At 42.1% G+C, this 23,953-nt stretch overlaps 2 protein-coding genes across 4 annotated transcripts in view; one reads left to right on the top strand and one right to left on the bottom strand.

The window, feature by feature from the left end:
* PDE3B (phosphodiesterase 3B) overlaps positions 1 to 4,459 on the top strand; it is a 204,025-nt gene extending 199,566 nt beyond the window's left edge. Inside the window, exon 17 of one of the 2 annotated variants that reach the window (XR_006891985.1) lies at positions 4,327 to 4,459. The gene's annotated coding sequence lies outside the window, so the exon portion shown is untranslated. The remainder of the gene's footprint in view (positions 1 to 4,326) is intronic. The other variant, XR_006891986.1, reaches the window with a different exon arrangement.
* On the bottom strand, positions 105 to 14,764 carry LOC124252556 (vitamin D 25-hydroxylase). 2 transcript variants are annotated; one of them, XM_046686203.1, is made up of 6 exons: positions 14,540 to 14,694; positions 8,045 to 8,186; positions 4,917 to 5,069; positions 4,437 to 4,592; positions 3,507 to 3,836; positions 105 to 2,654 (listed from the first exon to the last, which is right to left on the bottom strand). In XM_046686203.1, the coding sequence occupies exons 1-6, from the start codon at positions 14,567 to 14,569 to the stop codon at positions 2,479 to 2,481; spliced, it is 987 nt and encodes a 328-aa protein (XP_046542159.1). In that variant the 5' UTR covers positions 14,570 to 14,694; the 3' UTR covers positions 105 to 2,478. The 2 variants fall into 2 exon arrangements, with proteins under 2 accessions (XP_046542159.1, XP_046542158.1); XM_046686202.1 differs by having other exon boundaries at positions 4,437 to 5,069; positions 14,540 to 14,764.
* Between the last annotated feature and the right edge of the window lie 9,189 nt (positions 14,765 to 23,953).

Here is a 23,953-nt window from a genome sequence, read left to right as displayed (position 1 = left end):
CCCATTGTATTAGATCCATAGTCTGTTACTATGTAGTTCTAAAAATTAAATATTTTCCATTATGGATTACTTACTAATCCACGTTAATTTACGTTTTTCCAAAATGTACTATTTTATTTTTACCACAGTTAATTCGGTCCAAACAGTCAAGAGTTGACAGTATATGAAAAGCAACCTTATAAATCGTAAAGCATAGTATAAATTATTGGGTGTGCATAAAAAGAATATGGGATGAAAAAGGCATGCCTCTGCTATGAACTAGAGAAATCACTTCCCCTGTCTGAACCCCTATTTCCTTGGCTATAAAATGAACATATTAATTGAGATTAAAGCTCTTCCACCTTTAAAAAGTTACGAATCTACATCTTTTATGATTTTTGTCAGGTCGGCATTAACTTGATTAAGGAAAAATATAAACACTTCCTTATATACAAGAAAATAAATAGCATGTTCTCCATTCTGTGTAGGTTTATGGCGTTCTTAACCATCCTAGAAGAAACAGTGGTAGTATTCAAGAACAAAATAAGGCCTCCTCAATTTTGATTATAATCTACTCCAGTTCACTATGTTGCTTTGCTCAGTAAGGCCACTAAGCCTCCAGAATCCCCAGTCTGTATAGTTCAACTTAGGCATTTATAGGAGATATGCCAGGAAGTAGGAGGCCAAGGATGAGAGATTTTCTCTTTAAAGGAAGAGCAAAGATCAAAGAACAACTTGAAAGAGTACGTTTGTCAAGAGTCAGGGAGGTAGGCTGGAAAGTTGCTTGGCTTAGCAGGTGGTCAGAGGGCAGCAAGATACATATTGTAATTAGTCTCTTAGCCAGGAGTTCCTCTTCTCTTCATAACTCTCCTGATTTTTGTTAGGTAAGTTTATCACCCAAATGTAGCACATGTACTTTGGAGGATGCCAACTCAACCACTGGCAGTAGCAGTCAGCCCAAGTGAACCATAATCCCACTCACAAGACATAGTTTCAATGGATGGTGACATAACTTACTTAGGACCCATGGGACACAAAGAACAGTTTTAGGGGAACATCTAAAAAGTTCCCTTGCTCTCCCAGAAACAATCCAAGCTCACTCTCTCTACAAAGAGGTGGGAAAAACACATGTGCTTCCATGAGCCAGCCTTAAGATAAAGCTGATACCATCTGGAAGGCAAAATTGAGAGATGCAAAGAAACAAGATCTTTGATTACATCATGGAGCATCCAGGTCATACCTACGCTAAAACTGCCATACTGCCGTTATTATTTAAGTAAATTTGCACAGGATTATCTTCCCCTTGCAATTAGAAACATCTTAAAGCATCAGGGATGCAAAGACGCCTGAATTACCACACAGAAACTTGAAAATATTCAACAGATGAGTCAAACTAAGGTTAAATTGATATTCTTAACAGAAGTCATTGTTATGTGCATTTACTCTGAGGCTGTGACTATTCATGAGCCAAGTTACAAGAGCATGAATCTTAATGTAAAACTTTAGAAGAAATAATGTAAAAAAAACAATAAATAGTTGGACATGCACACCAGTTTGATCAGGACAGTCACAGTTTACACTTGATTTCCTGGCATAATTATTAATACAAGCCCATCACTCTCAAGCGTCCCAATTTATACAATTACTCTGGATCTAAAGCATGTTTCTTTAGATTTGAATAGTATTATCTTTAGAAAAATAACAGTAATGGAAGGAAATTCCCAGAGACTTCACAAAGGTAAAAGGATTCAATCTTTAAACCCTGTGACTGGTTTTGGAAAAGAGTGGTACTAGAGAAAATGTCCGTGCCTACAAAGAATTAATAGTCACATGTCATTTTTATTTTAAATATATAATTGTAATTTCCTACCTAATGAACTGCTGCTACGGGGACAGATACTCAGGGGTCACTGAGTCCCTCATTTATAGGAAGCATGACATAATTCTTATGAAGACATAGAAGGGAGCAAGATTTGAAAGCACTGGTAGGTTCTACATTAAATATATAGATATTTCTTCTATCATCTGCCACTATGTCTACAATACCTCTGTAGTCCAAACTCATTTATTTAGGTTCTAATTTCTCCTTTAGTCCTCTAATAAACTGAACTAGTACCAGACCAGAAGGGAGCTGGCATTGGGATTTGGAAGCAAAGCCCCCAGAACAGGAGCAAGACGGAGTCAGGAAGGGATGGGAGGTACCTGGTACTTAATAAGAGGCTGAAAAATCAGGCTCTGCTTAGGACATCAATGGCCCTTCTTAGCAATACCTGTCATTGAGCCTTTGTTTTCCTCAACAGATAATTCTACCTTAGAAGTCATAAAAGCTTGAAAAAAATCATAGCTAATGCTTACTGTGTTAGTATGATTTTTAAAGACACATCTGTGTTCATTTGGCTTTATGATGCTGTGACTTTTGTCAAAACACACACAGTGATTAAACAAGGTTCAAGGGTGAGGCGAACATACAGCCTTGTTCCACAAAACAGCCAGGCGCTTTCAGCGTCTTTCTGCACAGATGAGGTAGGCCTGGGGTTGCAATGTCATGCCTAACCTGGGTTTTAGATTTGGAACCAGTTCATGTGGAAAATGCAAGTGAAACCGCTGAAGCAATGCTGTAAAAAACAGGAACATTTCCATCCGAGCCAGCTGTTCTCCAAGACAATGTCTTCTCCCTAAACGAACAAAAGAGAGACATAGTAATTTTTCAAAATACACAATATTTACCAAAATTTACGTCTAATATGTGGGTGTCATTCAGGAAATCTGAAATTTAAAGTTATGTTTATTAAAGGATTTTTCTTAAACTTCAAAGAATAGAAATTGGCACTGCAGCTCCCAGAGCCTATTTCTTTACCTTCTTTTGTCAGGTCATGGAGTTTTCTAAGCTTATTAAAATAAGTCTCATTCCCCACTTCCCTTGCACGTTGCAACAGTGCCTAAGATATGCCATGAAAGATCTCATTTGAGGTGTGACAGTTTGTTCTATAGATCCAGGAGAAGCTCATTTCATTTCAAATGACTGAATGTGTCCCCTTCGCCAAAGAAAGGAAGAGTTTCCAGTCCATCTTCCATGGGTCTTGTGATCTGTGTACTTTTTCACAGCAGAAGCAACATTTTTGGAGATGAGGTATAATAAACTGGAGCCAAGAGAGCTAGATTCTAGTTTCACTTCACATTATGATGTTACTTCCCTCCCTGGGTCTCAGTTTCTCAAGCCACCTGTTACTGACTTCTAGCTCTATGAGTTTTGACTACAAGCTAAAAGTCTACAAGCAAAAAAGTTTCAGAAGTCAGAGCTCCTCAACAGTTTCTCTCTAGTTACTAAATTAAGGCTTTTTTATTTTGAGTAGAAACTGGTGTTAATGACCTCTAATTAAACCATTCTCTCCTGTAAGAATCAATGCTACGTTTTCAGAGTTGGCATATTTAATTCTACAACATTATGCCTCAAATTAAGAAGTCACACATGATGAACCATCACTCTAGTCTGTCCTGAAGTTGTGCCCCTGTGAGGGTGCTCTTACCTAAGGAGAAAGGAATGAAAGCTTCCTTCTTGGCAAAATATCCACTGCTGTCCAAAAATCGCTCAGGATAGAATATTTCTGGGTCTCTCCAGTACTTTTCATCAAAGTGTACAGAATAAAGGTTTGTAATTACTGTTGTGCCTTTAGGGATGGAATAACCACGTACAACTGTATCTTCAGAGGTTGCATGGAAGATCCCTAATGGCACTATATTACAGAATCTTAAAACTTCGTGCAAAACTGCCTCAGTATAAGGCATTTTGCATTTGTCGTCCCAAGATGGCTTCCCACTGGGTCCCATAATTAAATCGATCTCTTTCTGAACTTGTCCTGTCAGAGAAAAAGTGTTTAAGTTATTATGCTATTCTTAGAATTACATCTAAAGCAATTTCCCTTGGAGATAAAACAAAGTATAACCTATAATAAGTCAACAGGGTATAGGCACACCCAGACTCAGATTTTTTATTATCTGGGAGTTCGATTTAAACATACGCCATATATCTTGTACTACCAGTAGCCAATGCGCTGAGTAACTTTGTTGTGAAAAATACATGAAAAGTAATAAAAATTAAACAAATCCAGAATTGGAGTAACATCACTCTCAGCAAGGAAAATAGTGAAGCATAAAACTTGGATTAAAAAAACGAGGGTTCAGGTCTCATCTCTGCTACATCCAGCAGCTGAGTTTGGGCAAATGAGCCACTCAGCGAGTTCCCTCATTTATAAAACAGGCGTAATAAGACCTACCTCAGAAGTTTTCACATGAATTAAGAAAACAGATTTGAAAACTCTTTATAACTATTAAACATTTTTCTTCTAGGTATCACAGCAGCAGTTCCTGTATAAAATGCTTTGTACATGGCCAAAGACTCTCAAACACGTGTGAGCCCTAAATGTAAGGACAGGACTTGAGATGGAGAGAATCCTCACCTTGAATGTTAGGATAAAGGGCCATGAAAAGAATAGCCCACCGTAGCACATTGGTTGTAGTTTCAGTTCCAGCAATGATGAGCTCACCCACGGAGAAAATGAGGTTTTCTTTGGAGAAAGTAGATGACGGGTCATTTTGACCTTGATCCATCTCATCTAAATAAGCATCAACAAAATGCTGAGGTAACTGAGGCTTTCTGTTGACAGAAACTTTTTCAATAAGCCTGGAGAGAAACTCATAGACCACATCTGCATTTCTAAACAGCTGTTGAAGTTTTCCAAAAGGTAAGATGCCAATCCATGGAAAGGCATTATACAGGAAGACTGAGGCACTGGCAGCTAGCTCCACATTTTCACTAAATAACTCAATCATGTGCTGAAAATCAGTATCTTCATAGGTGAATCGTTCTCCAAAAATGATCAGATTGGTTATGTTTGAAACAGCATTTGTTATTAATTGTTTAAAGTCAAACGGTCTACCTTTGTATGTTTCAACAGCATCAATGAAAAATTTGGTTTCTTCTAAGATTTTAGATTCAAAAGACTTTTGGCCATATCCAAAATAGCGAAAGCTGTTTACAGCTAATCTTCTGTGATCAACCCATCCTCGGCCATATCTGGCATTGAGTAAGCCTGAGAAAAAAGAAAGAAGAGGTATAATTTTATCATACCTATATCCCTGTGTTTAAAAGCTGAAAATGCTATGGATTAAAAAAAAAAGGGTGGTTAGTCATTCTTCTCCAAATTATCTTTCTAAAAAACTAGAACTAGACTCAGTGGTTAAGCCGTGTTCTCTGTTCTTCATTAGCCACAGAATACTATAAACAGATAAAGCTTGTCAATTTCTCATCTGGGGACAGGCAGAATAGACCTATAATTCTCCCACCACAAGAAACTGGACAGTCTTGCATAATTCAACCTGGGTGAAAGAGGCCTGGGTGAACTTTATTATCCAATTTTTACATAAGCCTAATTTACAAAAGACAAATGACTGCATGTTCTATGGGCAAAATTTTATCTCGGACTAAGCAAACAGCTGAAAACCATTCTTCTAGGATTAGAAATTTTCTCCTTTAAGAAACCAAATTTTAGAATACAAATTTTCTCCTGTTAAAGGAATATGTTACCTAACAAGATACCTCTTGCAGAGGCCAGGGTGGCCTGAATGAGCTGTCAATGTGGTGGAAATACTCAAACCAAAAGGAGGGTACTAGAGATTGAATATTTGTGTCCCCAGAAAATTTATATATTGAAGCCTAATCCCTAACATGATGGTATCAGGAAGTGGGGCCTTTGGAAGGTAATTAGGTCATGAGGGTGGAGCTCTCATGAACGGGCTTAGTGCTCTTATAAGAAGGGACACGAGATGAGATGACTGCTCTCGGCCATGGAAGAGACAGGGAGACGCTGCTGTCTACAAGCCAGGAAGCAGGCTCTTTCCAGACCCTGGATCTGCTAGTCTCTTGATCTTGGATTTCCCAGCCTCCAGATCTTTGAGAATAAATGTTTGTTGTTTAAGCCACTCAGTCTATGGTATTTTTGTTATAGCAGCCTGAACTAAGACAGGGCAAACATGAAACTCACACTTCTAATATTGATATTCTTGCCTTAAAATTTCAGAGTCTCCACAGTATACTCTGCTGTTCTGATGTGGCTTCTATTGAATATTTTCCGTTTAAATTAACTATCAAGAAACAGACAGTATCTTCAGCACTTATATTTATGTAACAGGTACTTTACTCGAAATTTCATTCATAATTGGTACATAGGCTTACTTATGACGAAAAATGTCATGTTCTCGTGTCTACGTGAAGTACCTATGTAATTTACATTTCCACAATTTTTGTGCAGCAATTTTTGCACTTGGAGCTTATGATAAAGTTACCCATACATAAAGGGGTCTTTAGTTCTGTCAGCAATCTCATATTCCCAAAGTCCATTCTCTTTTCCATACTCCCAGATGACTATTCATTCAACAAATACTCATTCAACATGTATTTACGGAGCACCCGCTATGTTCCAGGCAGTGTTCTAAGCGTCACAGATGTATCAGTGAACAAAGGAGGCAAAGATCCCTACTCTCATAGACCTTACATACTAGTGAGGAGAAGCAAACAAATTATATAGCAAGAAAGGAGATACAGTGTGGTCAGGGAAAGCCTCACTGAGAAGGTGACATAAGTAAAGATACAGGAGATGAGAGAGTAAGTCAAGCAGATATCCAGGGAAAGATCACTGCTGGTAGAGGGAACAGCTAGTGCAAAGGCACTGAGATCAGAGCAAGCTGTAGGGAAATGTATGCACATGGGATACACATACGAGAAAGTACAGAGAAGCCTTGTTATAACTACACTGGCCGCGCCATATGCCCAGGCACGGGTTGCACCCACCTAGAGGGCAACTTTTTCCCATTCAAAAAGTGGGGAATGGTGACTCTGATTTCCCAGTTCCAAGGTCAGTGCATATTCATCTGAAAACAACACATACAATTTTCTAACTATTTTCCTCATACTGTTTTTTGAAAAGTCTTAAGTTGAATGCTTATTTTATCTTTATAATAAAATAGTTTAAACTATAAATTTATAGATTTGAAAAATATATAATATATACTTTATCCCAAATACCAGTCTGATCTCAGCATGTTTCATTTTCATAATTTCTTTAAAGGTCTTCTTTTATAATTGTGGTATAATTTCTTCTTTGGCCTAATTATTATTTAGAAGAGTATTTAAGAAGCTGGAGATTTTGATCTCAAGAATCATTATACTCTGGCCTGAGAATTTGGACTTTTAAACTGGTGTTTTCTCTGCATTAGTTGATTTGCTTTGTGATTTAATATATAGCTAATTTTTATTTTTCTTTTCAAACAATGTCTTTTTTAGGCTATGTAAGCAAGATATTGTTAAATTTTTCCTTGAAATTAAGTGTGAACTTCTCATTAAATTGGAGAATTTTGGACACCACTATTGTAAAAACTCATACTATTAAGTATTAAAGCCATAGTATCTGACTTCAACGTTCTATTTTAGGCTCTCTGTTGCTGCCTTCTTCTCCCTTTCTGTTAACTTTCAGCCTTTCTCCTTTGTTGACTATGTACTCATCCAACGCTCATCAATACTAACCCACAGAGAATCCCAGTCCTTTCCACAAACCCAACAATTCTTCATTTACATATCATATTGATTAATTAAGAAAGGCTGCTTCAGGTTCTATAAGCCTATAAGCAAAATGATAGTAAAAACGTTACCAAGTATTCAAGACTGGCTTCAAAGTCATTTTTGATTCAAGCGTGTATGCACGTACGTGTGTTCTCAACTTGTTTCACAGAACCTGCAGATATTAAGTGCTAATTCTTTAAATATTATTTACAATATTTATTACAACTGGATTTCAACAGTAGAATTAGTATACAGTGGTCTAAATATGAGTGTAATGCAGCCTGAAATGTCCTCAAATACTAGATTCTGTAACTTAAATTAATGAATTAGCTAATTAATATTTTCCTAATCAGTACAATAGAATCCAAACTATGTACTAAATTTACATAAAATAAGGGATGTGATTCAAAATAGTTTAGTAAGGCACTAAACAGGTGAAAATAAACATACCTCCCATTTTTGTCATCTTCTTGAATAAAGGAAGACATGGTCTGTCTGCAAAAATTTCACTTTGATGAACAAGGCACTCCTTCACTACATCATAGCCATTTAGAACCACAGTTGATATACCTCCAAGATCTAAACTGAAGATCTTTGAGAAAAAAAGAAAAACATTTAAATGGCAAAATCTATGGAGAAATATACCCACAAAAATCCACATTAAGCCCAGCTCTCCCAGTATTCATGCTTCCCTGAAAATGTAGGCATTCATTACTCAACTGACCATGTTTCGAGTGTCTTCTCTCTACAAGGCATATCAAACACTAGGAGTTCATGATGCTTTCAGTCCATGAAGACGCAATCTTATAAATGGTATAATGGAAAGAGTACTGACCTCAGGAGGCTTGGGTTCTAGTTTAAGCTGTGCCATTAAATAGATATAGGACCCTGGGCAGACCCTTTAACCTTTTTGGGCTTCAGGGTTGCCAGAGAAAATACGATACTTCCTTTAGATGCTCTTTTAAGAGTTATTCCAGCTCAAATCGTTCAATGATATCTAAGAATCTCTTTTCATTTCTAAGATGAATGAGGAAGCGGCACCATCTACATATGTTTTATTACTCTAGGCTTAGATAGGGAAGGGGGTTGTCAAAGGCCTGAGAGAGAGCTTTGAAGTTGTTAAATTAATGAACAGAAACCTCATTAAATTGGAGTCGGGAAGCCAAAAGGGGGAGCTCTCACACCCTACATGGACAGCAGAACCCAACGGGAAGAAAGATTTCCTCTTTTTCTTTCTTTCTTTTTTTGTTGAGGAAGATTGCCCCTAAGCTAAAATCTGTGGCCAACCTTCCTCTTTTTGCTTGAGGAAGATTGTCCCTGAGCTAACATCTGTGCCAATCTTCCTCTATTTTTTGTATGTGGGACACTGCCACAGCATGGCTTGAGGAGTGGTGTATAGGTCCATGCCCAGGATCCAAACCCATGAATCCCTGCCGTGGAAGAGGAGTGTGTGAACTTAACCACTAGGCCACAGCACCAGCCCCAAGATTTCTTCTTTTTTGGCTGGCAAGAATCTCAGTCAATGAGAGACTGTCACAACTCAGCCAATAAAAAGCCACTTACACCTCAGAACTCTTTGTTTACAAAAGCCCTCCTAAATTCCTCTTCCCCTCTATAAAAGAGTTTCTCCTTCCCTTGTTGCAGGGGTCTTGCATATGGTTCGCCATGGTTGCAGACCCCAAATTGCAATTCTTTGCTAATCTCAAAGAGCTGGTTGTCTATTTGTTTAAGGTCGACAAAGTACACGCATATTGTAACTAGGCTTATTTGTATTTAGGTCCTTGAATTCCATGACGTTAACAAAAAAGGCTCTAAGGGAATCTGACCTTGGAGGAAAGGCATTCACCACATTGGCATGGGTGGTTTCCCCTCCGCTAATGAGAAGGCAAGACAGAATATCCATCCTATGCCTTGCTGGAGACTTTATCCATGGTTTTGCTTTCCACAGTTTCAGTTACTTGCAGTCAACTGCAGTCTGTAAATATTATATGGAAAATTCCAGAAATAAACAATTTATAAGTTTTAAATTGTCCATCGTTCTGAGTAACACAATGAAATCTCGAACCATCCCACTTGGGATGTGAATCACCTCTTTGCCCAGCATATCCACGCTGTATATGCTATCCACCTGTTAGTCACTTAGTAGCCATCTCACTTATCAGATCAACTGTCAGTATTGCAGTGCTTGTGATCAAGCCACCCTTATTTTACTTAATAATGGCCCCAAAGTACAAGAGTAGTGATGCTGGCAATTGAGACATGCAAAAGAGAAGCCACAAAGTGCTTCCTTTAAGTGAAAAGGTGAAAGTTCTCAACTTTTAAGAAAAAAATTGTATGCGGAGGTTGATAAGAGCTACGGTAACTTTTATTATAGTATATTGTTATAATTGTTCTAGTTTATTATTAGTTATTGTTGTTAATCTCTTACTCTGCCTATCTATAAATTAAACTCTATCATAGGTATGTATATAGGAAAAATCATAGTATATATAGGGTTTGGTACTATCCACAGTTTCAGGCATCCACTGCGGGTCTTGGGACGTATCACCAGTGGATAAGGGGAGACTACTGTAGTCTACTCTAGTTGGCCAATAAAAGGGCCTAGTCCAGTGAGGGAATAATGCTACCTTATCAGTTGGATGCAAGGATTGATTATTCCCATCCTTTTAGGGGTTGGCCAAGAGCTTTTTAGAACCAAAATACTGAGTCAAGCCTCATCTCTGTGCAAACAGGTGGAGCTACTTCAGAAAAAAACAGGAGGCTTAGCAGAGGATAGAAATTCAGCAAAAGTACTTATAGCAGCAAAGTTATGAAGACCTCCAAGTAGTAAGAGAATTAACCAGCTGAGCAATGGAGTCTTTGGCACAGGGACAGGCCCTGCCACCTGAGCAGCAGGTGCATCCAGAACCTTGGAGAAGGAATGTGGACTGCCTGCCACAAACAGTGGTACTAGTCAAAAGTGGCAGTGGCAGAGTTTCAGCATAAAGGGAATGGCTACTAGCCAAGTCAAGGTGGAACTCTCTCAGTTCCCAAAGCAGTGGTGAAATGGTCTTAAAGGAAAGTCTTTTCCCTTAAGTGTAATTTTAGCAGATACAAAGAAAAACTCCTCCTGTGTGTCTCCTCTACTCTCACTTCTGACACCAGATGTGTAGTTTTCCACACATCAAGCAATTCCGGGATACCAGCTGAGAGTCCTACAATTTAACTCAATTCTGACACGATCTACCTGGAAATAGTGTCAGATTCCACAGGTGAAGGACTCAGTGCCACAAATGCACCTCCATTTCAGAGTCCAACTGCAAGTCCAGGTATTACCTATGCTTCTGACCAATAGGCTATAAATCAGAGGTTCCCACCACCTCCTCCTTGGGTTTGATTAACTTGCTAGAGTGGTTCACAGAACTCAGGAAAATATTTTACTTAATGGATTACCAATTTATTATAAAAGGATATAACTCAGGAACAGCCATACGAAAGAGATACATAGGGCAAGGTGTGGAGAAATGGGTGTGGAGCTTTCATGTTCTTTCCAGGCATGCTACCCTCCACTTACTTTCACATGTTCACCAACACAGCAGCTCTCTGAACCCTATAATTCAGGGATTTTTATGGAGGCTTTATTACCTAGGCATGATTGATTAAATCATTGGCTGTCAGTGATTGATTCAACCTCCAGCCCCTCTCCCCTCCCCAGTTAAGGGGGTGGGGCTGAAAGTTCTGAGCCTCTAATCCTGGTTGGTTCTCCTAGGAACAATCTCCCATCCTTAGGCGCTTTCCAAAAATTATTTCATTAGCAAAACTCACGTGTGGTTTAAAGGGGCTTGTTACGAATAACAAAACATGCCTTTATTACTCTTATCTCGGAAGAAATTCCAAGGGTATTAGGAGCTATGTGCCAGGAAAGGGACAGAGACCAAATATATATTTCTTATTATAAATCACAATACACAGCAAAGATAGTAAAAGGATGTCACTGGTGATTACACAGTGGTCCTGATGCAGGAAAAAAACAGACTGACTATTTCACAAGGATGGTACAAGACCCCAGGGTTGAAAGTTGTTTCAGTAAAGAGGCAGAACAAACAGGGAAGTTGTATTTCAGGGGAAAGCCGTCGGGCTGCAGACTCTAGGGACTACAAAACCAAGGAGAAACCACGGCTTGGGAAAGATGTTATACAATCCACATTCACGCAGAAATTTGAGATGGTCCTCTATTCGAGGGTACAACTGGGGAAACTTACTTGAACTAGCATCCATTCTGGTATATGTTTTTTTCAAGGAGTTTTGGTAAGGCTTATGAATCAAATTGTGGAAACTCATCCATAAGGTGTTTTGAGCTATGGAAGGGTCCAAGATTAGGTTTATATATTCTTTGATTTATTCAATAATTTTTAGTATTATTATGGGCTAGTTATCATGCTGGCAGAGATGGAAATAGGAACACATCAAACACCTTCCTGCCTCCAGTCTATGATCTTCAAGTCTCTTCCCCTCCCCCCAAAGCAGCTCTACCCACAATTTTTCACTATGTCAATTAATAACAATTAAGAAAGGATAGAGAATCCATCCTTTAAGCTGTTCACGTCCAAAACTGCCAAAGTTGACTCCATTTTTCTCCCAAGCTCCACATCACTGGTCAGTAGTCATGTTGTTCCTACTTACAGAATATAAACAAGATGACAATTGCCACTTCTATCAGTGACACTCTGATCCAAGCCACCTTCATTTCTCCCGTATGTTATCACAACAGCCTCTTGTCTCATTATAGGTGACCCTCAACATGGCATACTCCTGCTTGAGGGCCTTTGGACTTGTTCTCTTGGCCTGGAATGTTCTTCCCCTAGATATTCCTGCAGCTTGCTCCTTCATTTCATTTAAGTCTTTGCTCAGTTGCCTTCTTTATAGTGAGGCCTGCTCTGACTATAACCCATTTAAAATTTTACCCCCTGGCATTCTCCATCTCCCTTACCCTGATTTAGTTTACTTGATACTCTGTACTCTAACATATTACATAATTTACTTATTGTGCTTATGTTGTCCATATTCCCTCACACTAGAATGCAAGCTACACGAAGGCAGGGATTTTTATGTCTGTTTTGTTCACTACTACATCTTCACACCTAGGACAGTACATAGCATATGACGACAATTGATAAATATATGCTCAATAATGAAGAGTGGTGGAGACACACTTTTAAGCATATTATTACAACACCATGGGCTTAGTGCTAATAACAGAGGAATGTGAAAAGTGCTGCTGATGAAAACTGATAAAGAAGTGCCACATACTTTTCAACCTTTCCTGGGACTGTTCCCTCATTTGGAATGCCTCCCTTACCGCCATACTGTCCAAACCATGGGAAGTCTTGAGGGACCATCCGCTACCAAGCCTTTCTTGGTATGCTCTCTTCCTCTCCCTTTTGAACCACCACAGCACCTGCCTAGAAGCTCCCATGGCACTTATTTAATACTACCTTGAACCAGAAACATTCATATTCTTGTCTTCTGCTTGCCTGCTAAATTATAAACTCCTCAGAATCAGTGACTTCATCTCTTTCATCTTTGAACCCTCTATAGAATCTCATTCAGTGCCGGGCATAAAGGTCTCAATAAATGGTTACTATATTAATAAATCAGTAAGTTGTCAACCTTACTTGCCTTAAAGGAATTATTTTATTGTCCTCACATTTACCTGAAAATAACCCGTAAAAATCACTTGTACTAGCTTTGCCAGCTAGGGAGTGCTTCTGGAAACCTGGATGAAGATTAAAGTCACTGCAGAAGCTTACACATTCAGAGCGAATCTCCAAGGAAATGGTACTTCTCAATGCGGTACATTTCTATCTAGGATTGCCTTTAAAATGAATACGTGAGACCTGAAGACTGGTTGTCTTCCTTTCAAGAATTATAAAGAACTGAATTCACAGACTTAAAAAAAGCACGTGTCACTTGAAGTGACTGTCATTCCCCATAAGCAATTTTCCAGGCCAAGTTTTTTTCTGTGAGGAAACACCTCCAAATCCTTCCAGAAGTTCAGGAGATAACGGCCTCCTCCCACTTCCAAAACGGCATGGTATTCTAACAACTTATACTAACTTCGAGACTTTGCGAGAACTGGGAGACTCTCAGTCCACGAGAGACCTTTCGCGGCCTTTCACAACTAAGATCAAATGCCGCCGCAGCGGGAAAGGTTAACATGTTTGGCGGCTTTCAACCTAAGTCTAAGGCGGAGTCAGGCCCAGCACGTCTACTCTTCAGCGCAGGCATCCTTTTCATTTTTGCTCCCTTCTTTTTCCTCTGCCTCCCTTGCACCTAATAGCACAGATGAGCGCCATTCGATTTTACCGATTTTCCAGTCCCCGTCGGGGGGAGGCCGGCCCACAGCAGGCGCAGCCGCGTTGGCCACGAGGATGCTCCTGGCCAGTCGGGACGTCACCGCCGCCCCTGCGCTGTGGACCCCGCACCGAGTTCACTAATTCGTTCGCTCTTTCCCAGTCGTCCCCCAGAGCCCACTTCCGGGCCCGGGCCGTCCCCTGCGCTCCCTAATTCGCACAGCCAGCGCCTAGACCAGCCGTCCTCACTGAAGCCTCCAAGAACCTCCTAACCATCAACTCGGACGCCTCGTTTCACCGAGAAGCCGTCGGTTGGCCCCTAACCGAACCGTCGGGCCCGCGGGGCGGGGAAACTGGTCCGGAGCCCCACCTGCTGAGGACAACGCCCCGCTCGGCCAAAGCCGCGGCCGGCACGGCCCGTGAGCCCACTGCGCAAGCGCGGGAGCACGCCCTCGGCGCCCTCGGCGGCGGAGGATCCAGTCCGGCTCCCGCGGGACGTCAGGGGGCGGGGCTCCGGCTGGGCGGGGCCCGACAGCTGGGGCACGGTAGCGGCCGTCAGCCCACCCGGGAGGGAGGCCCGGACCCGCCCTGCCCGCGGTCCGTCGGGCCGTACCTCGCCGTACGCCTGGCTCTGCTTTCTCATGTAGACGTGCGGGAGCTCGGCTGAGGCGGCCAGCGAGTAGATGTTGCCGATAAAGGGCAGCCCCGACGGCCCCGGGGGGAAGCCGGCCGGCCGCCTCTGCTTCAGCAGCTGGCGGACGCCCAACGCGAAGAGCAGCAGCAAGAGCGCGCCCCCGAGCGCCGCCGCGCACGCCTCAGCCCCGCGAGGGTCCCACATTGCCGGGGGCTGGGCTGCGAACCCCTCCGCCTGGGACCCGGCCTGCCCTCCAGTCGCGCCGCATCCCATTGGCCCGATACCCGAGGTCCCGCCCCAGTCCCATGGCCATTGGCTGGCTGCACGTAGGGCCTCGGGGCACTGGGGCAAGTTCCTCCTGGCTTTGCCTGGCTCAGAGTCCGCTGTGCGGCGGCGGGTGCGATCATTTGGATCTGGGGCGCGGTGCTTGGTGAGCACCAGCCTGACGGGATACTGAGCCTGGAGGCATCTTCTAGGGTGGCGACGCCAGACGTGTCAGTACAACTTCGCTGGCTGGACTGGGCTGATCCTGCCTCCCTGGCGGCCAGCCCTTTCTGAGGGTGTCTTTTTAGGAACCAGGTCTTCTTATTTCAGACTAAGAAAACTGGAGAGGTAATCAGCATAATCAGCACTGCGATCTTTAGCTGAACCTGGTAATCTTCATAATCTCCATTAGAGAATTGACCCATCAATAAGAAAAACTAATCTTACTATTTTGTCCTGTTTTATCCATCTTTTCTCCTTACGAGGCATTTTTGCGTGTGACCCCTTAAGAATTGTGATGATTAAGCAATATTTATGTAATTAGTTTAGATTACCTATCTTTTCATCCTGTTCCCATCTTCCCAAACTGTTATTCTTGGCAATCACAGAGGACTCTGATCTGCAGTTGCTCAGGGATAGTCTGATTATTCAAATTTTTCGCCTGCCCTACCTAAAATTAAGCAACTGATTGCCTATTTGGAAGTTCCTATTTGCCATTACTCTTTCTATTCCCATTTTCTGTTGAGCAGTTCCTTGCAACGCAGGACCTACCGGGCGTGGGACTCTTCTAATTGCTGCTCCCTAATTGTGATTAAGCAGCGCCAAAAGGGTTATGATCTTCAACAATTTAAGGCTCATCCATACAACAAATATTTATTAAATGCCTACCATGTAGTGGTATCTAAGCAATGGAGATGCATAGGTGAATAAAAGCAACAAAGTCCCTACCCTCCTACCACTTACATTCTTGTGAGAGGGAAGAGGAATAAAAACATAAATAAAATAATTTTAGATAACCATAAGCTAATGAAAATAAAAGTGTGTTATACAGACTGCCTGGGCATAGGAAGATACTTTAGCAGGTGAGGGGTGTCAAGAAAAGCCTCTTTGAGAAGATGACATTTGAGCTTAGATCAAATGATGAGATGTATTAGTTTCCTACTGCTGCTGTAACAAATTATCACAAACAGTGGCTTAAAACAACAGAAATTTATCATCTTGTGGTTCTTGAATTCAGAATCCAAAATGGGTCTTCTGGGCTGAAAGCTAGGTGTTGGCATGGTTGTGTTCCTTTTAGAGGCTCTAGAGAGAATTAGCTTTCTTGCTGTTTCCAGTTTCCAGAGGCTGCCCACAATCCTCAGCTCATGTCTCCATTCCTCCATCTTTAAAGCCGACAAGGTCAGGCTGAGTCCTTCTGACACTGCCATCTCTCTCACTCTCCCTTTTGCCTCCTTCTTCTGCTGATGAGGCCCTTGTGATTGCATTTGGGTCCACTGGGATAATCCAGGATAATCTTCCCAACTCAAGCTCAGCTGTTCAGCAACCTTAATTCCATCTGCAACTTTAATTCCCCTTGCCGTGAAACCTAACACATTCATGTGTTCTGGAAATTCGGACATGGAAATAAGGGGGTGGGGGGCATCATTCTGCCTACTGCGGGAGGGAAATCTGCAGGAGATCTGGGGGAAATATTCCAAAGAGGAATAGCAAGAGCAAAGGCCCTCATTTACTCAGCAAGGCCTGTCCTCTGAGAGTGTTCCCAGTCTCTCTATATCTATAGAGCAAATACACTGGGCACGAAGCCAGCCTGTTAGTTAACCTTAGTGTTTTGCTATTTAACTGTTTCAAGCTCACTATCTGTATGTGGACATTCTCAGGATCTGAAGTGACCCCTAGAGGGTATGTTTTGCAGGATCTCTAGCCATGGAATATTGCCTGTTACAAATGCTTGACGTATTATCTTTAGAGATTCCTTAACATTCTTATTAATCAAGAATCTTCTAGTAAAATGGAAAAATAATTGTGAGAGATCATTGCTAAATTTAGTCCTCAATTTCTACCAAAGGCCAGTGGGGATGACTCAGAATGGATGCTGGGACTGCAGGTGGGCACGGTGATGCTGAGGCACCAGGAGCAGGGAACTATCACCTACAGGATGCCTGAGGTCAGCCCTGCCTGCCTTCCCCGAACATCATCAGACTTGCAGTATCTATGCTGGCCACAACTGTTAGGCAGTATCAGTGCTCCGTTCAAGAGTGGCCCCCTTCCATCATTTACTTTTAAAAAGGATTAACTCCCATTCCAAAAATATCCTGCCATTCACTTAAATTAAGGAGCATTCCTTCTTTGGCATTCTCCCCCTGCTACGTTAGCAGAGGGGAGCTGGACCCCTAACAGCACCCCGACTAACAGCTCTGATGAGGTGCCTCCTCCCCCACCTCCACCCCGGCACCCCCATGCCTGCCCCCCATTGGGGGATAGTGGGGTGGGTGTGTTCCTCAGGAATCACAAAGTCTCTCAGAACACAGAGCCTTCCCTGTCACCATTTATCGTGTTCTCTCAGTGCTCAGCAAAGAGAAATAGCTCCCTTTGTTCCCCATCCCTGCATTTGCTCCTAGAGTGGTAGAAAACGATCAGTAATATTTGTCTATGGATTTTCTCAGGACAGGGATGTTTGGTGGAACAGGAAATGAAGGACTTCACTGTTTCATGGCAAGGATGCCACCTTCAGTATCCGGGGTAGAATGGGTGCCTGGAGAAATGTGAAAACCCCGTACACGGCTCTGGCATTTCTGTGTGTAGAACAGTAATGGTTTCAACAGAGGACAGCACTGCTGTGCTCCAGCGAGAGCTTCTTTCTCGGCCTTTGGGAACAGTCCCTCCAGGAATCATCCTGAAGGGCGGCAACAGGTGAAAGTGTCTTGAGGGCTTCCTGCTAGTTCGTGGACCACTACGACCCTGATCTGAGCCCTGGGTGCTTCCCAGACAGTCCTCCCCCAGTGCACAGTGATGCAACCAGCGCAAATGGAAGGAAGTACTAAGCTGAGTCGTATTGGAGCCTGAGGCAAAAGAAAAAATCAACAGTACTGATCTTGGCTTATTAAATATTTGATATCTTGTTTATCATGGATTTTTGCATTAATTTTAACTTTAAAGTGTTACATTAAATATATTATGTTGATTGTGGAGCTTTTGATGCCCCTTTAAATTTTGCTCCTGATGTGAATGTCTCACTTGGCTCTGGGAGGCAGAGAACCCAAATGATGATTTTGATGACAGAGTGATGTGTGGGAACTGCGTTTGCACACTTGGGTTTCCCTGGCGCTCCTAGGAGCCAGGCACTGAGGTGGGCTGGCAGAGCAGTGGGTGGGATTTGGGGACCTTTATGAAACTCTCCCTTTGACCACTGAAAAAGTACCCCCACATTTTGCCTAAAGTTCAATCTTTACCAATTAATTTATGAGATAGACATTCCCCCCAAACAGGCTGAGTTGGAAAACGCAAACCCTGATGGCAGGAGAGTACAGTGACGGGAAAGTCCTAAAACTGCACTTATATGTGAATGAGTTTATTCCAACATTTTCTTAGATGCAGGACAGAATGGGAGACGTGACAAAAGTAATTTATTGGAGGTGGTGTGTGGTCATGATGATGGTGATGGGTATGGCGTTTCAAGAACGGGATGCAGAAAGGAAAAGGAAGGTTTCAGTGAGAAACTTCTTTCCCTTCACAATTTTTCCAAAGGCTAGATGGCTGTAGAGAGGTCACACTTCTCCCAGGAGTCATTTCTGCCATTTCCTGGGGAGGCTCAGCCAATGAGCCCTGCCACTGCCTCCCCTCCAGGTCCCTTCTGGACCATCCTCTAATCTTGGCATCTTCTCTCCTTTCCTCACATTTAAATAGATTAGAAGTCTAAAGCGGATGAACACTTGGTGATCCTCTTGTTGAAGACCTGCTTCCAAATGTGGTATCTGAGACTCAGAGCAGGTGTAATGCTCTGTCTAAGGTCACACAAGACAGCACCAGCAGAATCAGAAATCTGAGCTCTGGACTTGCCACATGTTCTTTTAGTCATTAATCACAAAATTACTGAGCACCTACTAGACTAGGTGCTGGTGGTAAAATGGTGAGCAAAACCAGTCATTGTCGGGGCTGGCCCCGTGGCCGAGTGGTTAAGTTTGCGCGCTCTGCTGCAGGCGGCCCAGTGTTTCATCGGTTCGAATCCTGGGCGCGGACGTGGCGCTGCTCATCAAGCCACGCTGAGGCAGCGTCCCACATGCCACAACTAGGAGGACCCACAACGAAGAATATACAACTATGTACTAGGGGACTTTGGGGAGAAAAACGAAAAAAATAAAATCTTTAAAAAGAAAAACCAGTCGTTGTCCATCTTTACTGGGATTCGCACTCTATTGGGGAAATGCAAACATCAAATAATCACAAATAGATATATCATTACATACAGTTAAGTTTTCTGAAGTAAAGAATAGTTCTATAAGCATGTAAAAAAAAGGAAATGTGATCGTTATTGGGGGTCAGAAATTGCAGTCGGGGGCACAGAATCAGTTAATACCCAGGGACTTGTCACCACGGACATGTTCACTGCAAGTTTTACTGAAATTCTTCTCAAGCTACTGGTCTTATTTGGGATATGGAGTGTCAAGTAGGAAGCGTAAGGAAAGTGGATGTAACAAAATTCATCCATCCATTCATTCATTCACTTTAAATTTTGTGAATATCACTTAGAGAGCCACTTCAGGCCTAATCTGAAGCCTTCCTACTCTTGCTTTGCAAATGATTTTCACAAGCATTCTTACATTGTGCTTCTGAAAATAGGAAATTTGAAACAAAGTAAACAGTAATTTTAACTGATTGAACATGCTTATCAAAGGTTAAAGTTACTTTAAGAACATTCTAAACTTAAGAGTGCAGGGGAAGTATGTAGTTTATTTTTAGAAGATTTGCTTAGTTTCTGAAACAGAAGGAAAAAAATCAAACATGAAGGATTAACTTCAGTTATCTAGAAAACGTCCTTCAGGAGTCCTAATTCCCCGTCCCTGGTGATGAAGGAGGGCTCACAGTAGGAGCTCGCTGATGCAGTGGGCAGCCCTGGCCCCTCTCTTCTTGGTTTTATAGGTCGGTGCTCCCAGAGGACGCAAGAAGAGAACCATCTGGCCTTTGCCTCTGAGCCCAAAATAATTTTAATCATTGTGGAACATAACCTGAGCAATTCTTTGATGTCGTTTATGGAAACTGTCCACCCCTCAGAGTGACTAACCTGCCATCATACTACATCTTGGGCCATCATATTCAGATCATTTTCTCCCAACAAATTTGAAAATATCTTTTGGTCTTCAGAAGGGACATTTGTAGGTGGCTGGCAGGACAGAGGTTTATTTTTCTGGGGTTTTGAAGACCAGCATTTTGAGTGTGAGGTAGGGAACAGAAAATTTTCTGGGCCTGCAGAAGATATAGGCCAGTCAGACTTCCACAGGAATACCTGGTTTCCTACTTTCTGCCCATCTCCAAATAATCCCACCCAGGCCTGCTCTAGATTGCCTTCACTGCAAGGCTTGTCCAAATGTTCTGGACCATAACGGCCTCCACATCTGAGCCTCTCCTGCATTTATACTCATCCCTCAGATCAGCATCCACCTTTCTGTTTCTTCCCCTTTTTATTAATCGTTTTACGAGAAGAATGACTCTGGTTTTCTGGAGGGTAAGATCCCTGTCCTATTCTCCTGAATCTCAACCCCCTAAGACATGGTCAGGCACACCATGGGCCCTAAATCCATGCTGGATGACTGGCTGGATATACCTGGGGAAGTCTCCTCTGTCAAGACTCCCCCTACTGGACCCTCTGGAGAGAGTGTTTCAGGCCAATTTGCTGGCTCCAGCAGAAGATGTGTTTTGCCTCTAGGTTGATTCATCAGGCAACTATGTTGGGAAGCGTTTGTCTACAGCAAGGCATGGTGCCATCCACAGAAAACTTGTTCTCAGAGAAGCCAGGGCCCAGACACAAATTCAGAGAAGCAGCAATAAGCCCTACTGACACCCGGTCTGAAGGGCATAGTGCTCCTTCCTCCTCCTTTTCTCTTTTCTGAGAATCACTCACTTTTCCTATCTGGGGAATGAAGCAGTAGTTTTCCTGATTATGCCTCACACTGCAGTGACACATCCTTGCACCTCTTGGCTACTCTCCTGGAAGGCATAGTGACCTGCTATTTCAGAAAAGTAGTGTAGGGCTAACATGGCACAAAGTTTACAGCAACTTTAGAGAATTTCAGAATCGGAAGGAACGTTAGGAAGCATTCAGTCCAATTCAAGCTACATTTTACAGATGTGGAAGCTGAGGCCCTGAGCAGATAAATGACTTGCTCAAGGTCACACACTGAGTTGGTGGCAAGAACAAGAACACTGTGCGCTGATTCCTGGTGTTGTGCTGTTTCCATTTTCTCAGGCGCCTCTACTGAGTGAGAGTGAGTTAAACCTAAGATTTGGTAATACAATCCAAACTCAATTCACAGATATTTGAGTAAAATGGATTGATTTGTTTAACCAGATTTCAACACAAAATAAACCGAGTTGAGAAATTTTTCGCTGGTGCAAAATTCTTCTCTATTTTACTTTAATCTATTTAATTATTTGTGAAATTTTAGGATTAACAGTGAAATAAATGGGCAAAAAAATAATTTTCTTCTGCAAAACTGGAAGTTTCCCACATGTTAATATCTTTGGGTAATTTTTGTACTGTCATCGTGTCTTTCATTATAATCGGTTTAATTCTGAAAGACCTGACTGTTTTCTTTTGAGCACATCCATTGCCCTAGAGAACCAAGTGTCTTAGCAAATATGGCAGAAAAAAAGAGACGTCTGTTGAGCAATGGATTTTAGTAAAAAGCCTATGGTGAAATTGCATAAATGCTGATTTTTGATTTAGACAAATTAGGAATATTATTCCAAAATTTAACTATTCACAGAACATAAATGTCTCAATTTTGGTTTCAGGTTTTAGTTTGGGGACACCATATTTATGTGTTGATATCTTTAGAACACAATCTTATAATTAGGTTTATAGTCAAACTTTCAAAATTTCCCTGTGTTTGCTTGTAGGAAAGCTATATAAATAGGTGTTATAATGAATATCTTCCTTCATACAGGATTCTCTATGTCTGAGATAATTTCCTTGGAGTAGATTTCCAAATGTAGAATTACTAAATTTATTAGTCAGGGTTCTCCAGAGAAACAGAACCAACAGGATATAGATATTGATATAGAGACAGAGACAGAGAGATACAGATATGTATATGTACTTGAGGAGATTTATTATAGGAGTTGATGCACGGGATTATGGAGGCTGGGAAGAACTTTGATCTGGCATCTGCAAACTGGAGGACCAGGAAAGCTGGTGGTGTAATTTAGTCTGAGTCTGTAGGCCTGAGAAACGGGGTAGCTGATGGTGTAAGTCTGAGTCCAAAAGCCCAAGAACCAGGAATACCAATGTCTGAGGGCAGGAGAAGATGGTAGAGAAAAACAGCAATTCGGGTCACTACCTGGTTAAGCTTACCATAATCCACTGTCATTCTCCAAGATCCATCTGTCTTTTACATGGTCCAAATAGGAATAGGACTGTCTGGGAATCACTATTCCTGAATCTTGCAAGTCCTTGAAGGTGGTACTAATCTCTGGGATCCCTCCAGGGATGTGGTGTTTGCCTTTGGTTTACTATTTGCTTAGGTAGAGGCAGTTCTAATGGCTTGCACTTGGCCTTTCCCACCATAACAGCCCTCACTCCACAGTTTAGGAAATCAGTGTGGGGATTCTCCCAGCTGCTGAGTATGTCTGTTCCAATAATGAACTCTGGAAATGGGGAAATAACCACAGGTTAGGTTTGAGGACCCACTGGACCCACTGCAAGATGGACCTGAGGTAAAACTCCATTGATCATCTGACCTCCATACAAGCCCATACTCTGCCTGGAGGGCTGCAGTGATGTTTCAGGTCTCCCGGAATTAGCGTCAGTTCAGATCCCATGTCCAGTAGTTCCTGAAAGATCTGATTATTTCCTTTTCCCCAATATACAGTTATCCTGGTGAAAGACTATAGGGCCCTTTGAGGAAGGCTGGGAGAAAGATTAACTATACATTTTCGGTAGTGTACCAGGTTCTTTCCTCAAGGGGATGTCCCCTTCATTCAAAGAGTTCAGCGTCTGTAAACTAGCCCAAGTCTGGGAGTTAACTGAGGGTTCATGGCTGTCTGTTTTTGTGCTTCAAGATAGATTTTTGTTGGGGCTGGCCCAGTGGCATAGTAGTTAAGTTCGTGCCCTCCACTTCAGCAGCCCGGGATTTGTGGGTTCAGAGGTTGCAGACCTAGGCACTGCTTATCAAGCCATGCTGTGGTAGGCATCCCACATATAAAATAGAGGAAGATGGGCACAGATGTTAGCTCAGGGCCAATCTTCCTTAGCAAAAAGAGGAGGATTGGCGGCGAATGTTAGCTCAGGGCTAATATTCCTCCAAAAAAAAAAAAAAAGATAGATTTTTGTTCACTTGACCTAGAACTTTTCTGCTTATACACATCAAGTAAGAATTTAGTAGGCTTCCTATGTATTTCAGTTCTAGGAACACCAGGATTTACTAGCCAATGCCATAGGTCTGTACAAGTCAAACTATTCCGATTGTTGTTTTGACTCTGCTGTCCATTATAGTAACCCTACCCACCTTGTCTTTGGTGGTGAAGTGCCACCACTCGGTCCTTGCCACCCGAGGATCCAATTATTCCCATTGTATTTACATTTTACAGTTGAGTGTAAATGGTTCCCACTGTAAGGTCTGGCCTACAGAGAAAAGTGATCACACACGTCTTTAAGGATGTTAGGGCTCCCCTCACAAATTCATATCTCAAAGTTTTAGTGAAAGGTATGTCATCTGGACCCTCTCAGTGTGTGTGAATATGTCTTAAATGACAAATTCACTCCAACATTTCAGTCTCCTTAAGCCTTTGAATCCCTTCCTCTAAATTAAACCAAGGGAGGTTGAGCATTTCCAGTTTGCTCATGGTGGGCCATCTTTTGGTCCATGTTTCAGCCAACAAAACAAACTGTTAGAGCCCTTTCTAACTACCTGAACT

The sequence above is a fragment of the Equus quagga genome, chromosome 14 (assembly GCF_021613505.1).
Source record: "Equus quagga isolate Etosha38 chromosome 14, UCLA_HA_Equagga_1.0, whole genome shotgun sequence".
Lineage (NCBI taxonomy): Eukaryota > Metazoa > Chordata > Mammalia > Perissodactyla > Equidae > Equus > Equus quagga.
This window is presented reverse-complemented; position numbering and strand designations above follow the sequence as displayed.

Coding starts and splice junctions, on each gene's coding strand:
- LOC124252556 (XM_046686202.1), bottom strand. CDS start 14,764: ATGTGGGACCCTCGCGGGGCTGAGGCGTGCGCGGCGGCGCTCGGGGGC. Junction 8,187..14,539: donor AGAGCCAGGCGTACGGCGAG/GTACGGCCCGAC, acceptor TTTTTCTCAAAG/ATCTTCAGTTTAGATCTTGG. Junction 2,655..3,506: donor TTTCATTCCTTTCTCCTTAG/GTAAGAGCACCC, acceptor TTGTTCGTTTAG/GGAGAAGACATTGTCTTGGA.